This window comes from Equus caballus, chromosome 16, assembly GCF_041296265.1.
Source record: "Equus caballus isolate H_3958 breed thoroughbred chromosome 16, TB-T2T, whole genome shotgun sequence".
NCBI lineage: Eukaryota > Metazoa > Chordata > Mammalia > Perissodactyla > Equidae > Equus > Equus caballus.
Window position 1 is genome coordinate 58138170 of NC_091699.1, and position 17635 is coordinate 58155804.

Sequence of the window (17635 nt, forward strand, 5' to 3'; positions counted from 1 at the left end):
TAGAGAGTGGCGTGGCTCCCCTCCTTCCTCTTTCAAGTCTTCTCAAATGTCACCTTTGCAGTGAGGCAACCATGACCATCCAATTTCCTACCCTCTTCAGCCCACTGTTTCTATACTTAAATCGGGTGCAGTGAGGTATAATTTACATACAATAAAATTTACCCTTTTTAAATGCATGGTTTGATGAGTTTTGACAACTGTATAAGCAATATAACCACCACCAAAATCAAGATAGCAAACATTTCCATCACACGCCACGAAGTTCCCTCGTGCTCCTTTGTAGTCAACGTCTTCCTCGACCCTAGCTCCTGGCAACCAGTGGGCTGTTTTCCATTCCTATACATTTGCTTTTTCTGGAGAGATTATATAAATGGAATAATTATATAAATGAACTGCAGCCTTTTGTGTTTGGCTGCTGTCACTCAGCATAATGCATTTGAGACTCATCCATGCTGCTCCATGTGTTGGCTTGTCCCTTGTCATTGCTGAGTGATACTCCATTATATGGATGTACCATGTTTGTTTTCCATTCAATAGTGGATGGACATTTGGGTTGTGTACAGTTTTTTGCTATCATGAATAAAGCCACCATGAACATTTGTGTTCAGGTGTTTGTGTCGATATATGTTTTTATCTCTTGGGTAAATACCCAGGAATTGAATTTCAGAATTATATGATTAGTGTAGGTTTAACTTTTTTTTTTTTTGAGGATGATTAGCCCTGAGCTAACATCTTCTGCCAATCCTCTTTTTTGCTGAGGAAGACTGGCCCTGAGCTAACATCTGTGCCCATCTTCCGCTACTTTATATATGGGATGCCTACCACAGCATGGTTTGCCAAGCAGTGCCATGTCTGCACCCAGGATCTGAACTGGCGAACCCTGGGCTGCCGAAGCAGAACGTGCACACTTAACCACTGAGCCACCGGGCCAACCCCCAGTGTAGGTTTAATGTTAAGAAGCTGTCAAACGTTTTCCAAAGTGGTGTTCATTTTTCATTCCCACCAGCCATGAGAGTTCCAGTTGCTCTATGTCATGTCAGCATTTGATATTGTCAGTCTTTTTATTTTTCCTTTAATGTTAGCCATTTGAGTGGACATACCCCGTAATTTTAATTTACATATCCCTGATGACTAAGGATGTTGAACATCTTTTCATGTGCTTATTGGCCATTCTTACATCTTCTTTGGTGAAATGTATGCTACTGATTTTAAGGAGCTCGAAACAAATGCTTTATATACTTACATCATCATTTGAAGGACTAGGACTCCCTGTTCAGTATGAAAATATGCCATTGCTCTGCCATTGGCTTACTGTATGCTCTAAAGAAACTGATCTCCCTGTACTAGTCTCCATTTCCTCATCTGTAAAATGGGCATAACAATACTCACCTCCTAGGGTAGTGAAGGTGTGTAAATTAAGAGATGTAGAAAATTTACAATAATCCCTGATACATAGTAAATAAGTACTTAATAAATGTCCAGTGTGATGATGACAATTATTATTACTAACCCCTATGTGACTTGTTCCTGTCAATACCATTTCCCTCTTCAGAGCCCTGTGTTTCCAACTGTAAATGGTTGGGGACAATCTCTAAATCCCTTCTACAGTAACATCCACTATTTCTTGAATTGTTCTCTGTTTACTTACACAGCCCTTACAGGTCCCTTCTTCCACCTAGGGGCACCCCCCCTGACAGCCACCACCCCCAGGACACTAGTTATACATACAACAGCAGCAGAAAGCTCCCCTACAACTCCTGACCCAGCTCCTCAGTCACCAATGAGAGGGACCTGGAGAAACTAGAAGGACCAAGGGAGACAGAAGAGACTGAGGAAGAGTTGGGAAGGGCAGACGACACTAGGCAAGACCAATGGAAGCTGAAAGGCTGGACAAAGTAATGTGGTCCTGCAGGGACCCCATTCGCTGCCCCGCAGTGACTTGGCATTCTCCCCCTACTTCTCCCTCATGGCCTCCCCCAGCTCAGCTCCACAGCTTAGGGTGGGCCAGGCCCTCCATTAGCCCTACTCTCACCCTGCCTGACCTCTATAGGAAAGCTGGATCCCCAAGGGATCCCCTCCCCCAGCAGCAGTGGGGTAGGGAGGAGGACAGGAGTGTTGGGAAGTCAGTCCACGTGGATCTTGGGCTGGCGCCAGGGTACCACAGGGAGTGAGGAGGAACTGATGAAAGAAGGACAGGCCAACAGGGCCCAGGCCACTGACAGGATAGGCTAGGGGTGGTGACTAGGGGAGCTGAGGGGCAGGGAGGCTGGGAGAGCTGAGAGGGTTATAGGGGCTGGAGTCCTGGAGGTTCTAGAAGCCCAGAGCAGGGAGAATAGGAGGCACTGGGGGACCGAAGTACAGGAAGGGTGAGGGAGGTTAGAGGCAAGGAGAATCGCTAGGCCATCCCACACGCCCTGTCCTTCACTTCCACTAAGCATGCTCTTCACGCTCACTGCCTCCCCTCTGTTGTGGGCAGCTCCACCCAGCCTGCCCAGCCTCCGGGCCCCAGCAAGACTCCCTTGGCACCCTGACAGCCCATGCCTTCTCCCCAGGGCAAGCCACCACCTCAGTGCTGCCCTTACCACCCACCTGCTGCTAGGCCCCGGCCACACAGCTCCCCAAGCCAATTTCTCTACTCCTGTGTGCCCCAGCTGAAGACCACCCAGCCCCAAGGATAAACTCACTAGGAAGCCATGCACCTGCCCCCCCGCCAGCCCTACCTGCCACATCCGTGATCCAGCCACCTTCTCTCCTGTGGAGACTATGATGTTTGCAGGATAAATGAAAGCTGAGAAGTGGAGCCAAAGCCCAGTCAGCAGGGCTGACACCAGCGGTACACCCCAGGAGTGAGTGGGCATAGACCCCAGAGCCACAGGGGTCTCCTTCCTCACTCATTCCCACTAAGTGATGTCAGCCTACACATGGGACCAACTGGGGAAACTGAGGCATCTGTCCATTCTTCCTTTTGCAAACATGTATTGAGCATAAATTTCATGTATTGAGAATTACAGATTCTCGAGTTATAATAATGAGCAAAAACAGACAAAGTCCGTGCCCTCATGTAACTCACAGTCAAGTTGAGGAGACAGATATTAACATCTAAATCCACAGACAAGGGCTGTTTGTACTTAGAAAACTATGTGGGGGAAGTACCAAGTACAATGAGTAAGAATATGCAGGACTAGGGAAGACCTCTGTTGAAGATAGGGCATTTTTGTTGACCTTTGTTGAGGTGGGCATTTCCAGGCAAAGGGAAGAGCAGGTGTGAAGGTCCTGAGGTGGAAAGGACGTGGCCCATTCCAGAAGGGAATGTTGGCCCACGTAGCTGGACCCAGAGAGTGAGGGGGAGCCCAGCCTGGCGAGGCCCAGAAAAGGAGTCTGGACATGACCTTGAGACACTGTGGGGCTGTTGGAGAGGTTTATTGTTGTACGTACTTTTTTTATTTGTGGGGAGGGGCAGGGTTGCTAAATGAGTTTGTCCTTTAGAAAGATCCCACCTCCTGCTCTGAGGGGAATGTTTGTGGGGGATGAGAATGAATGAGGGGAAGCAAGTCAGGTGGCCTCTGTAGGGAGAGATGATGTTGGCTTGGACCAGGATGGGGACAGTGGAGAGTGAAAAAATTGGGAACTATTTAGGATGCAAAATGGTAGAGAGAACATCCAACAGTGCATGAGGAGGCTCCTCTGGTCTCTGGCTAGGACAGTGGGGAAGGTGCCACAAGAGGCCTCCTCAGGTCACTTCCCAGGCTGACCCTCAGACCTCCTACATCTGCCCCAAGAGCACTTGGCTAGCAGGATAGATGATCCAATGGGGAATAAATTCCAGGTCCCATCTCCCTTAATCCTTCCTCCTACATCTACCCTGGGCAGCACGAGCTCCGAAAGACAGCAAGTTCCAAGTACCTGCTGGAGGCCCTCCACACATGCGCTGGTGATGGGCAGGCACGGGCTTCTCTGGTCACTGGGAATGCAGCTGTATGAACTGTCCCCTGAGCACAGAGCACAAAGGCCACTTGTAATTTTTTCTATTAATCAAGTAAGAATTTACATACCACATCCAGTTCCTCCCTTGAGAGAACTTCACCTTCTGCTTGAATTGTTTAAAAAACAAAATAGGGGTTGGGGTCTGCATAGCACTGCCACGTCACTGTTGAGGACACTTGGACGCCTCAGAGTCCAGCCGAGGCTACCAGAAAACAGCACCATTCCTCAAAGTCAAGGGGCGCCTGGGGCCACCACTTGGACTCATTTCTAGGTGACAGTCCTGTGCAGAAATCACCACAGTCCCAGCCGAGAGCACAGGCAGTCGGTGCGGCTGAGTCTCTAGAACTGACACAGCCACCTTACTCTGCGCTAAAGTCAGCCTTGCCCCGGGAAACATACGGGGGCCCTCGCCGGAAAACTGTCACCACCCCAGACTCCTGTTTTCCTCAACATAATTTCAAATTTCATTTCAGAAGCCCTTGGTCCAAGGTCTTTATTGTGGCCAGCCCCCTCCGCGCCAACAGATCTCCTTCCCTTTACATCTCAGGAAGTGGCTGGATATTTTCTTCCCTCCCAGAGGCTCTCGGTGCCTTTTGTAAATTGATGCATTTCCTCCAGGGGCCAGCTTCACGTACCAGGGATCTTAGGGAGAGGAAGCCTTAGATTTAGTTTCAGTTAACCAGCTCCAAAGGGGGGACCAAGGCTACCCACTCACCCTATATTTGCATAACTAAGAAAGCCAGTCAAGTGGCCTTCACTGGACTCCAGGCATTTTCTTTTCAGATCGTCCCTGTACCTGCTACCTGTGGCCACGGCAAGCGGGCTGTCCTGGGCATGAATCCCCAGAGCCTTGAAGAGGCTTATTTGGAGAGCACACCTCTCACGGTGCCCCATCCCCAACCTCAACACAGGCTTTGGTATGAGTGCTTTTCATGTAGAAAAAGGAACGTTTCCAGGTGGAAATCTTCCAAATGTGTCTTCCCCAATCACCTTGTCACCAGATTGTTCTAAGCAAAAACTTTCTCATAAATTATCTTTGCCTTTGGCTGTTCACACACAAAGGTCACATAGTTGTCTGCCTCTGATATCACACATGTAGCTGGGGAAATGGTTTCAGAGGTTCCCACAGCTGGAATCTGCTGAGGAATTCTGACCAAGAAAGGGGAGATGAGGTCATGATGAAGAGGGAAAGGAAGGACAGAGAGAGCGGGAAAGAGCCAGAGAGCTAGAGAGGGAAAGGGGACTCTCTATCCAGGTCATCTCACTCCTTTTCCCCCTTCCATCTCTAAGCTGCAGTTTCTTCAGTGCTCCGCACACCATCACATCCAAGTGAACAGATATAAAATGGTCAACTAGAAGCACCAGAGTATATACATACCAGTATCAATGAGCACATGCAGCACCCAAATCTGGTCTCTAAATACCAATTGTTTCTAAATATCATTCTCCATTAAAAAAAAAAAATAAGTGAAATGACTCGGTGAAATGGCTGATTCATTGCTAGAGCAATACAAGAGAAAATACAAGATGAGCCTGGAACATCTTGTGCCAGAAAGTAAGAGAGTGCTCAAAGATTGATGAGACACGTCAAAAGACGCAGGAGCCAGCTTGAATGGGCCAACTGGTAAGTTTAGAAGGAATGATGGGGCCGAAAATCATCAATGGATGAAAACTAGTGGGTAAAAGTTTGATGAGGAACGTAGTCTCAAAGTATCTCCCCACAATTACTTCTTAATTGCAAAGAGAAGACAGCAATTGTACAGTGGGACAGGCCACCTAGCCCAAGTGATCAAAGACGACATCTCTAACAAATGGGAAAACGGACACTGTATGCCTCCTGATGTCACTCTGAGAAAGACGCAACATCACCTTTGTAGTGATCTTGCTGAAAACGCATAACCTGGAGCTAATAATGAGGAAACAGCAAACAGAATTTGAGCGACATCAGTCCATGAAATAACTGGCCTGAACTCTTCAAAAATGTCAAGTTCAAGAAATACAAAGAAAGGCTGAGGAATTATTCCAGATTAAAGGAGGCTAAAGGAACATGACAACTAAATGCAATGGGTGACCCTGGAACAGGGACAAATAAGACACAAAAGAAATGTGATTGGGGCGATCAATGAAATTTAAATACAGGTTGGGATAATAGTATTACATCAATGTTAAATTTCCTGATTTTGATAACTCTATTGTGGTTTTGTAAAACAATATCCTTGTCTTTACCAATACACATGGAAGTATTTAGGAGTAAAAAGGTAATGTCTTCAACTACTCTTAAGTGATTCAGAAAAAAAATAAGTGTGTGTGTATGTATATATATATGATGTATAGTATACATATAGAATATTGAACATAGAGTGTATTATACACACACATATGTAGAGAGAGAGAAATATAAAATAAATGGGAAAAATATAAATGGTGAATCTGCATAAAGGATGAGAATTGCTTGCAACTTTTCTGTAAGTTTGAAATTACATTAAAATAAAATTTACATAAATAATAATAATGCCCAACAATTACATGGAGCTTACTCTGTGCCAGGCACTATTCAAATAATTTACATGTATTAATTTAATGTAAATTAATTTAATTTACATGTGTTCGTTTAATATTTAAAACAATCCTACAAGGTATATGGTACTATCATCCACATTGTCATCTTCATTTACAGATGGAGAAACTGAGGCACAGAACAGTTAAGCAACTTGCCCATGCCCCCCTACCTGATAAAATGGCAGAGCTGGGATTTGACTCCAGGTTAATCTGCCTGGCTTAAGAGTCTGTGCTCTTAGCCAGTGTGTTCTGTTGCCTCATAAACTGTGCAGAGGCTGAGAATGGGCCCATGGACAAGAACACAGAGGATGAGCACACACTTACACCCACTGAATGGGCTGCCTGGTGCAGAATGGTTGCAGCCTGAGAATCAAAATAATCTTCAGATCTGAACACAGAAAAGAGACTGAGAAAGCAGGCAGTTGAGTTTAGTACCTTAGGTTTGGAGGCCTGGGCAAAGACTCTCCTCCCCAGGAGGTTTCCTATAGCCTCTGGTCCAGTGCTATTTATCCACCCCTCCCACTTCTCTAGAGCTCCAAACTGTTTCTCTTCCTCTCAGCCTTCCCTGCTCCCCCTACCCCCATGACCACAAACTCAGAATTAGGGGTTTCTGGCCTTGGCCTTCTGGTGAACAGTGGTTGGGGCATTAGAGAAAAGAAGTGGGCCCAGATGGAGCAATGGCCCCAAAGCCAGAGTTGAGGGAGGATGACTGAAAGCTGATGGCCACAGGGACTGGAGGAGATGGGGTGAGGAGAGGAGACGAGAGGACTGGCCTTGAGGTGTACCCAGTGGTAAGCAGTGGGTATGCCAGGCCCCAGCACCACAGTCACTGCAGGAGTAGGCTGGGATGGAGGGGCATCCTCCTCCTTGGCACTTTGCCAGAAGGGACTGAGGGAGGTCTGTTCCCTACCACCCCTAAGGAGGTTAAGGCCTCAGGAGCAGAGACAAAGTCTCAAATCCAGGGGCTGAGTGGCAGGGAGGATGTCCAGTTCGTTGGCCCTGTCCAATCCGATGGGAAATGGGGTAGGGGAGGAAGATGCTGACGTCTGAATTCAGAAGCGGAGTGGACCCCCACCATCCCCTCCCTGCTGAAGGGCCTGTCACAAGGCGGCCGTGGCTCACACCTGCTTATCAGGGCTGGGGTGTGGAGAGGGTGTCACAGACGGGAGATAGTGCTGGGACAGGGCTGTCCACACCGGCCTGCTCTGCCTTCCTCATTCACACCTCCTCAGAGGCCCCTCAGCCCACTTATCCCCTGCGGCCTCCACCCTGCTCCAGCATGCTTCCCCGGCAAACCACCCCTGCAGGCTGCCTTTCTTGAAGAGGTGATCTGCCCTGGACAGTTAAAAGACACCAAACAGGGAGTGACCCTGGAGACTGCCTAGCCCTACAACCCTCATGTTACAGATAGGGAAACTAGGAGTAAGGCGATGCCACTTTCCTAAAATCATATTGCAAGTACACATAGGAGCCCCAGCTAGGCTCTGAACCTAGACCAGAGCATGTAAGGGTCTCAGCCTCAGATTGGGGACCCCTGAGGCAGAGTCCCAGGGCCATAGTGAAGCAGGAGTGAGGGGGACATTGATCCCTGAGGAGCGCCAGTCTACTCAAGTTTCAGCCTCATGGAGGGAGAGAGTACACAAACACATCATATTGACCTGGGCTCCACTGACCTTAGATGAGATCCAAAGTCTCCTGCCAGCGTCTGAATGGTAAGATGGCAAGGGGTCAATGTTCCTTCTGAAGTGGTGGGCAGGGAGGGCAGAGAGGTGAGAGGGGCACAAAGCACATAAATCAGGAGGTTCGTGGGAGAAGTCAGCAGCCCATCATGGGTGGTGGTAGGCAACTAAAACATTTGTCCTGCCTAGTGGCCTGAGGAGGAGCCAGTTGGGCCCCAGCTGTGCTGAGGCCTCAGAGGGGCTGGGGAGGCTCAGCAAACTCAAGGCCACTGCCTGCCACTGTCCCCAGGTCCACAGCCACAGAGGTCATTTGGGTGGAAAGGACCTCGGCATTACCAAAGGCAGCACAGCTCATCCTGTGCCTGTGAAGGAACTGGGGCTGAGGGGGGAGGGGAACAGAAATAATTCCAAGATCCTGGTTGGGGGGAGGGGAGGGGGCGAGGTTCCACACCTGCACACAGCTGGAATACCTAATTTTAGCTCTGTTTCCCTGAGGGCCAAACACACAAAAGCCCCTGCTCAGCACTCTCTGCCTGCCACCTCCTTGTTCCCATCTTCGCACCAGGGCAGGCTGCCTCAGACCAGAAACCACACCCTGCAGAGTCTGATGAAGGGTGCTCTAGGGAAACTGCCCTGGAACTCAAGCCTGCTGGAAGCAATGCTCAGTGCCCCAGGGTTATCTGAGACACAGGACCTCTGGTACCGCTCTACTCATCCGGGCCCTACTCATCCGGGCCGGCCTACAAGGGCCCTAGCGGGACACTTACAGACCAACACATGCCTTCCTTCCTCCTCTGAGATGCCTTCCTCACAGCAGTTCTTACTCTGTCCTCAGCTGGTCTAAATGGTCCCTGTAGGGGGACTGAGCCACCAGCTGGGCCCTAGTCCCCATCTTTCCTGGGTCCCTCACAGGGACAATGAGTACATTGTGACTCAAGCAAGACAAGCTCAACTTTTCTGAATTGTTGGTAACTCCAAAACATTTTTTGAGCAAGTATTATTTACAGATCCCTCTGGAGGCCCCGGAAGGGAGTCAACTCCATTATTTCTCTGCCTCCAGGAAGTTAGCAGGGCCTTGTAAGGCTAAGATGAGTAAGTGCACGAATGACTGAATTACAAAGCAAATTAAAATAACTGCAACAACCTTGGCCAGTGGAGGGCAATTAGACTGGGAGCCAGGAAACCTTCATAAGTCATAAAGGCCTGGAGTTTGTTTCCTCATTTGTGAGACGGGATGAACAGCAGCAATTCAAATGGTGGACTGAATAAGCTCTGATGTGAAAGCACTTTGTAAACTACAAAACACTGACATGGTCAAAAGGTTAGTAGCAACAGATATAGTCTTAGGGTTGGGGAGAAACAGAATTGCTTCCACCTGGTCCTGTGCAGAGCTTTACACCATACTAAGATCAGGCTGTCCTTCTACTCAGGACAAGATGACCTTCGTCAGTCACCGTCTTAGTCAGTTCAGGCTACTATAACAAAATACCATAGACTGGGTGGCTTATAAACAGCATAAATTTATTTCCCAGTTCTGGACGTTGAGAAGTCCAAGATCAAGGCGCTGATCAAGATCTAGTTGTCTGCTGAGGGCCTGCTTTCTGATTCAGCCACCTTTCCGCAGTATCCTCACATGACACAAGGGGCAAAGGAGCGCTCTCAAGTCTCTTTTACAAGGGCACTAATCTATTCCTGAGGGCAGAGCTAATCACCTCCAAAAGGCCCCACCTCCTAACACCATCACACTGGAGAGTATGTTTCAACATTCGAATTTTAGGGGGACTTAAAGACTGTCGATGGTAGTCTCTGATAATGCTTCCCAAGAATTCACAGTAACTGGCTACCATTTATTAAGGGTTTGCCAAAGTGCATATGTTATTCAATCCTCAATCTTGCTGGTCATTCTTGACCTGCTCCCAGATGAGGAACCTTTCAGAAGTATGAAGTCAATTGCCCAAGGCTGCCTGGCTGGTAAGTAGGAAGGCAGGATGGGGACCCAAGTGTACCTCCCCACGTGCTGCAGGTGTTCAAACCGTTGGTCCAGCTATGCTATGTGGACCCAGAGATGCAACAAGCACTCTCCCTGTCCCAGAGTGACTTACAGGCAAATTGTGATGAAGACCTATTTCTGCATTGTGCAATCAATTTAGTGCTGTTTTCCATTTTAAAGAAATAGAGTTGAACTTAGAAAATATCAGAGCACATTATCACATGAAACTTTTTGCGTGAGTGTGTGAAGCAGGTTGCCATGTAAAATGAATTTTCTACCAAAGGGAAATTCTCTAGCTCTGTCTCAGACATTCCATGTTTTTAACAGATACAATGAAGGCTTGTTTATCCAATCTGCAACCTCAAAGCTGGGAGGCTTACCTAACATGTCAGATGGCCAAATCAGGATCATCAAGAACGTCAACTTACTTGAAGATGGGTAGAAACTATAATAAAATGAAATCTTAACAGTTGGGCATACACATAATCCCACATTTGTGTTCTACAAATTGACTACGTAAGAGCATGATGGGAAAGTGATGCGACAGTAGATCACGTGAAAAAGACCTAGAGCAGTTAGTTGGAGCAAGTTCCAGATGAACCAATGGTATAGTGAGCAAAGTAGAGTGTCCCTTACAAGGGAGGTCAACCCCTCCACTCAATTCAGCACTGCTATCACTGCATCCTGAGTGCTTTGCCCAGATGTAGCTGCCATACCACAAGGGCACATAAAATCACGAGGAAGGATCTGAAATCCATGAGTGCCTGAGCATGAAATGAGATGCCCTAATACCTTTATGAGCTTCCTATCTCTAAAGGACTATCAGGTGAAAGCAGCTGCAGCCAGTTCTGTGTAGCTTGGAATGGCCATCAGGACCTGTCATTGACAGGTAGGAGTCACTCGGAAGATTTCAGCCTAATTTTATGAAGCTCTATTATAAAGGAAATTGGGTACCTGGGGGCCCAAAGGAATGGGACAAAGTTCTCTCGATATTCACAAGCTCAAAGACCATCTTCTCCCCAGAGGACTCTTGTCTAGGCAACATGTGCTGTGGGAGAGTGAGGGCAAAGGAGGGCATGGTCTGGTTCCAAATCCTGGTTAATCAACAGAATTACCAGTGTTGCTTGCTTAAAAAATATAGATCCCAGTCTCAAATGAGACCTGCTGAATCAAAATCTTCAAGGGTGGGGTTGGAGAATCTATATTTTTTTGAAGCTTACCAGGCAGACTGTTCTAGATTAAGAGACTAGAAATAATAACAAAATAGACAATATGTGAACCTTGATTAAAACTTGGATTTTTTAAAAAAGGATGAAAGATATTTTGGGAACACCTAAGCAAGTTTTTTTTTTAAGGAGCAAACCCAGCTATAGCTGAATCAAAATCCTTTTTTGGCCAAGAAAGTCTAACCTCTGTTGCCAATCTTCCTTTTTTATTTTCTCCCCAAAGCCCCAGTATACAGTTGTATATTTTAGTTATAAGTCCTTCTAGTTCTTCTGTGTGAGCTGCCACTGCAGCACGGCTATTGACAGACAAGTGGTTGTGGTTCTCTGCCTGGGAACGGAACCTAGGCCACTGAAGCAGAGCGTGCCAAACTTTAACCTCTAGGCCATCAGGGCTGGTCAGCAAGTTTTAATAGAGATTTTTAGTACATGATATTCAATTCTTGATACTTTTCTTACATACGATAGTAGTATTCTGGAAATATAGGGTAATGTCTTTATTCTTAGGTGATACAGGTCAAAGTAATAAAAAGTGAAGCGTCATGTCTATAACTTTTTTTTAAATAATGAATTACTTTTAAATGGTTCAAGAAAAAAGAGAAAGCAAATAAGACAAAATATTGACAGAGAGTACATTCATTGTACTCTTCTTTCAACTTTTCTGTAGGTTTGAAATTTTTCGAAATAAAATGGGGGGGGGGGGAACTAAGCTATCTAGGCTATTCTGATGTGAGCCAAACATGAGGCCCACCAGACACGATAACCTCTGCTGTTCCATTGAGCCAAGAGCCTGGAGCCTGATGTCTGAGGCAGACTACGTCTTTTGCAGCTTACAGAGCTAGAGGTTGTGCTGAGGCGGGGTCACAGCTGAGATTCTGAGTCTTGCAGTGCGCCATTAGGCCACAGTGACCCCTAGAGGTACTGTGTACTCAGGGGCAGACCAGACACTAGGCCATGTTGGCATGTTCAAAAACACAAGAGAAGCCCCCCTACCACCATTTCCCCACTGCTATAAATTATATAGGCCCACGTCAAAGTGTGGTTCACCCTGCCTGGCCCTCTCTGATGACCTGAGGGTTGGTCCCTGGAAGTGGGCTGGACTGGAAAAAGAAGCTCTGGATACCCTGATGGATAATCTCCATGAATGATGACATCCAAAAGAGCAGGCTGTATTGAGAGGCTGGGCATGGAGGTAGGCAGGAGCAGGAATTCCAAGGCTGATATGAGCTCACCTCTGACCATCTCCACTAGAATTAATTAAGAGTGAGAATCAAGGAGGAAGGTGGAGTGTGCAGGACGGCGCAGAATGGGGAAGGGCACACAGGGTGGAGGAGTGAAGGAGTGAGCAGGGAACAGAAAAGCAGACCCTGGGTACAGAGATGGGGTCAGCGATGGGCTGCTGAAAGAAAGTTTGAGATTTGTGATGTTGATGTCAATGACATTTATGTAGTCACAAGAATGAGGCCAGGGAACACAGGTGACATGGCAATATTCAGGATCATTCTAAGAGCAGGGTCGCAGGCTGAGCCCAGCTCTGCAGGAAGCTATTCTCTCATGAATAGACTATGTTTCTCCAGCTGGCAGATATTCAAAGGCCTGAAGGAGCAACAGAGGTTTTCAGTTATTTGAAGGTCAAGGTGCCAAGGTGCCAGTGCTAGCAGGTATTTAAGGCACTAGCTCACCCATTCTACCTTTGCCACTTGCACAAGGTCCACCTTTGCTGCATACAATATTGGTGAAACAGCCTCAATCCAGAAACCAGAGCCTGGAGTCTCAAAATAAAGATGTCACCGGGGGTGGAAAGATATTAGGGAGTGAGCTCCCTCACCCACAGATGAGGGCTTCCAGCAGCACAGACCAGCCATTCTCGTACAGCAGCCTTTCTCTCGGACCAGGTACTCCCTGTGAGTAAACAGAACAGAAGGCAGAGTCCGAGGCTCAGCCTAAGAATTTGGCTGAACCCAGACCCAGGGAGGGACCAATTGGATGGTGATATGCTCAGGTTTGGTAATGAGGTGCTTGCATCTTTGATCAGAGGGACACACCTGATACTGCGGAGAGGCCTAGGGATCAGGTGCATCTGAGTCCAAATAACCAGCAGTCCCAGTAGGGGAGGCTGAAGTGATCTAAGCTCTACTCAATACTTACATTTTAAAGTTTGTTTTGGAAGAATTCTTAATGGAAGTGTTGAGACAACAATTCAAGCATCGCTAGTGTATACAAACAAAACGTTTACATATAAAGATTGGGAGACTGCATTTTTTTTTATTATGAGCAGTTATTTCTATTTTTCACAACGAGCAGGTAGCATTTTTCTTAGGAACTAAAAACATAAAACACTTTCAGTTATTGATCTAGAAATAAAGATTCTCCACCATCTAGGCAGAGAGGCAGGAGAGAGAAGGCTGTTGGAAATTCAGGTCAGAAAAAAGCACAGTGACAGGCCTGGGGGAAAGACGATGGGGGCGAGCCTCTAGAGATGGGTGGTAGGTACGCAGGACTTCTCCCACAGAGCCGCCCCCTCAGGCTCCTGGAGACACACTCAGGTCCCACCATCACAACTCCAATGAGGAGAGAAAGTAACAGATTTTTTGGTCACAGTGACATTTTGGTTCTTTGTCCCTGAGAAGGACTGGCACAAGCTAATGGGAAACAGAGTGATAAAACAGAATGGTACTAATCAGGCTACAGAGTTCTGACCCCACCCACCCAACTTTTTTTTTTTTTTACCCAAATAAAGGAGCAGAAGAGGTCAATCATTATCATCTTACCTTTATTGTAAAGCCTCAGCATTTCTGTGAGACAAACACAAAAACGCCACAAAAACTGTTCTTGTAATATCACTTGGAAAGAGAGCAGTGATGAGACACATTTCGACAAGTTCCTCTGACCTATTTAAGATATTTTACTGCTTATACTTATGATGGCCTATGAAAGGATTCTGCATAAACCTAAATCTAGAGATCTGGCTCAGAAAAACAGCCACTGCTTCCTCCAGACATAACTGTCATTGGGTCTTTGGTCCAAAGCACCACCTGCCCTATGCTCCCTGGGTAGCCAAGCAGGCAAAAAGCAAGCAAATCATGGGCTGGTGGATCTGTGGGCACAAACCCTTCTTAAGCTCCATAATCTTTGGAACAAAAAGCTCACTTGGGAAAAAAAGAATGCATCAATTTGGCACCTCTGGTCACTAAAAGAATTGCATCCCTGGAGGCAAGTAGGGCCTCTGATGAACCACACAAAGCACTGTCCTCTTCAAATGCCTGTTACTGTTTCTTCCTAAAGAGCTAAGGAGGCTTCAAGTCAGAGGACACTCTGGCTTGATAGGAGACAGGAAACCAGACCCCTCTAACCCAGCAGGCTCCGGGATCACAGATACCCACATAGGTGTGTTATTTCTGAGTCAGAAGTCTCTGTGTCAAGAAAGATTTGAATCTACCTCATGCTGTCTTTCTGCTCTTAGCCCTGCATGCCTCATACCTTGTGGGTTACTTCTCTGTAAAGGTGAACCTTGGGCAAGGTATCTAAGCCTCAATTTCCTCATGGGTACAGTAAGTACCCACGGTATTTACCTCAGAGGGTCACTGTAAGATAATACATTGAGCTCAGCATACAGAACACACTAAGTGAGAAGAAAACATAATTGTGAGTGCTTCTATATGACAGAAGTGGAGGAAAGGCAGGTCCACAAGAGGAGGAACAAGAAATAAATATATAATACATGTGGACAGGATAATGCATAGAGGATTTCTAAAAGCTCTAAGACCAACTCAGGAGCTAGGGAAAGAAAATGTACAATATTGGGTTCCAAGAAGGCTGACAGATACATCAAACACATGGTACAATTTGGAGACACAAAAATAAAATGCCTTCACATACCATACATCCAGAGGGACACAAACACAGTGTCAGCCTGTGGACACAGTCCTCCTGTTAACTTGACACAAGATCAGCCCTCCATCTGCAGGTGCGACAGTTTCCTTAATAATCAGTTCCCAGGTCAAATAAAATACTGACCAGAAAATTTTAGATTTTTCATCATTTAGGGAGAAATTTTATCTTAAATTTAGAGTTCCATCATTTCTTTAAAGCAAGCCCTCTAAAATACATTAGCTTGAAGAGGGCACGCCTGCTTCACCACAGATGATATCACACATCTTCTGAGATAAAAACTAAGATGGCTTTCTCTCCAGCATTCCTGACTGCTCCTTAGCTTTGAGTTCTTCCAGTTTCTTCTCATAGCGATTCATGAAGTAATCATCTGGTTCAATCCCTGCATTCTTCAAATTTTCCATGACCTTTTCCAGTTTGAGTACTGATCGGGCCCCTTCAATCTTTCTTGTGCTCAGGTACAGAGTAAACTCCTGGAAATCCAGGAGCTTACAGGTGTCTACAGAGCAGATATTCCTGATATCACTAGTTCTATCCAAATGAGGAAAAAACACCAGTCCTGACAACTTCTCCAGGTCCTGAAGGCTCACTTGGAATTCACTTAACTGAGGTTGGAAGCCAATGGCTTCATTGGGCACCACGAAGGCACCTAGTGCCAGAGGTTCAGTCGACACCGGGCTTCTGCGAGCCAGGATCACCTTATAAAGGTGTGAGGGGACTGCCACATTGTCCTCACCAATCACCTAGAAACAAAGCAGTCATATTAGCAATATTAATTTATGCTAGCCAGATCCCAAATTCTTCCCGAAAGACTTTAGATGCATTTCTGAAAATACACTTATAAGCTACCCCACTCCAGCCCAATGAATTTAAATTCAACTGCCAAAGGTAATAATAAACCAAAATATAGATTCACAGAGATGAGCACCTAACAAGTAGATTCTGATCATTCTTTAAAATAAAGCCATCCCAAAGAGCAGAGGTCACCTTCTCTGCTCTGTTTGCAGACAAAGAACAAAGGACTGCCATGAGTGAGTCCTGGATTTTTAATGGACAAGAAAAGCTGTCATTTTCTCTTCATCTCATAATCAGAACTTACGGTACTCTAAACATTCAAAGGTCAAACTGCCAGCTTGGGAACTCCCAGCTCTAGAAATAAAAATATGGCCTTAGTTTATCAAATTCACTAGGGAGCTAAACAAAGAGACTTTAGAGAAGCAGTCAGACACACCACATTGGTATTACTATCTCCAATATCACCTAGAATGTGGTTCATTTTTTAACTAAAGTAAATGTAAATGCTGTCTGCTCAGAGTTTTGCACACTCTTGGGCCTGCTATCAAACAGAGAACTTCTGAATGTGTCACCAAATCAAACACTCTGGAATGGTATCTACACAATGAAGAAGCCAGAGTCAGGGTGGGGCCTGAAAACAACTTGGTTGCCTGTGTAGGATGGCTGTAATAACGAAATAACATTGTTATAAAATCTTTTCAAATTTCCTTCCAATTGGCTTAAAAGCCGTATCTGTTTTCTGAAAAAGAAAAACTGAACATCCATTTCCTTAATGGTCTCCAGTAAAATGACACAATCCAACTACAACACGCTCTTAAGACTACTGCTCCTCCCTGGCCCTTCCTTGGGAAGAGTGGGCATTACTTCCTAATCAAACCTGCCTGCTACATGAAGTCCTGCTGGGAGCTCAGATAAGGCAGAGGAATGAGATCTGCAAAAGATTTTTTTCTGCTTTTCCCAAGCTGCTACCTACATGGCACACAGCCTAAGAACTCCGTGGCCATCTGCTATCTGGCATGCATGGAGGTCCCACTGCCAAGACCAACTAGAGGGATGCAGGGAAGACCGACTCATCCACAGGAATGATTTTCTATAACTGTCTTTGAAGTTAGTGAAAGTGGTTGGTCAGGGTGGAGTTTAAAGTATATGAAACTACCCAACTTACAGACATAAAATCCACCCCACCCCAATAAGCCATTTATGCAACTGGGAAAATAAACATACTCTTCCAGGTGAAAAATATACTGAAGGTGAACTCTATGGAGGTTCACAATTAGTCCACAGATCACTACCAGATGGTAATTCAACGGTGCAACTCAGAGGTCCTATGCCTGGCACTGCTGGAAATAGCCATGCGCTGCTTAACGACGGGGATATGTTGTGAGAAATGTGTCACTAGGCGATTTCATCATTGTGCAAACATCACAGAGAGTGTTTAGACAAACCTAGATTGTACAGCCTACTACATACCTAAGGTATACGGGACTAATCTCAAGGGACCGCTGTCGTATATG

General features: G+C 46.2%; 1 protein-coding gene across 2 annotated transcripts in view; it reads right to left on the reverse strand.

Moving 5' to 3' along the window:
• Window positions 1-14191: 14191 nt before the first annotated feature.
• The window catches only part of EXOG (exo/endonuclease G), a 32593-nt gene continuing 29149 nt past the window's right edge, over window positions 14192-17635 (reverse strand). For both annotated transcript variants that reach the window (XM_003363137.5, XM_001488144.5), the window contains one exon: window positions 14192-16069. In XM_003363137.5, the coding sequence (XP_003363185.2) occupies window positions 15608-16069 (462 nt within the window). In that variant the 3' untranslated portion in view covers window positions 14192-15607. The remainder of the gene's footprint in view (window positions 16070-17635) is intronic.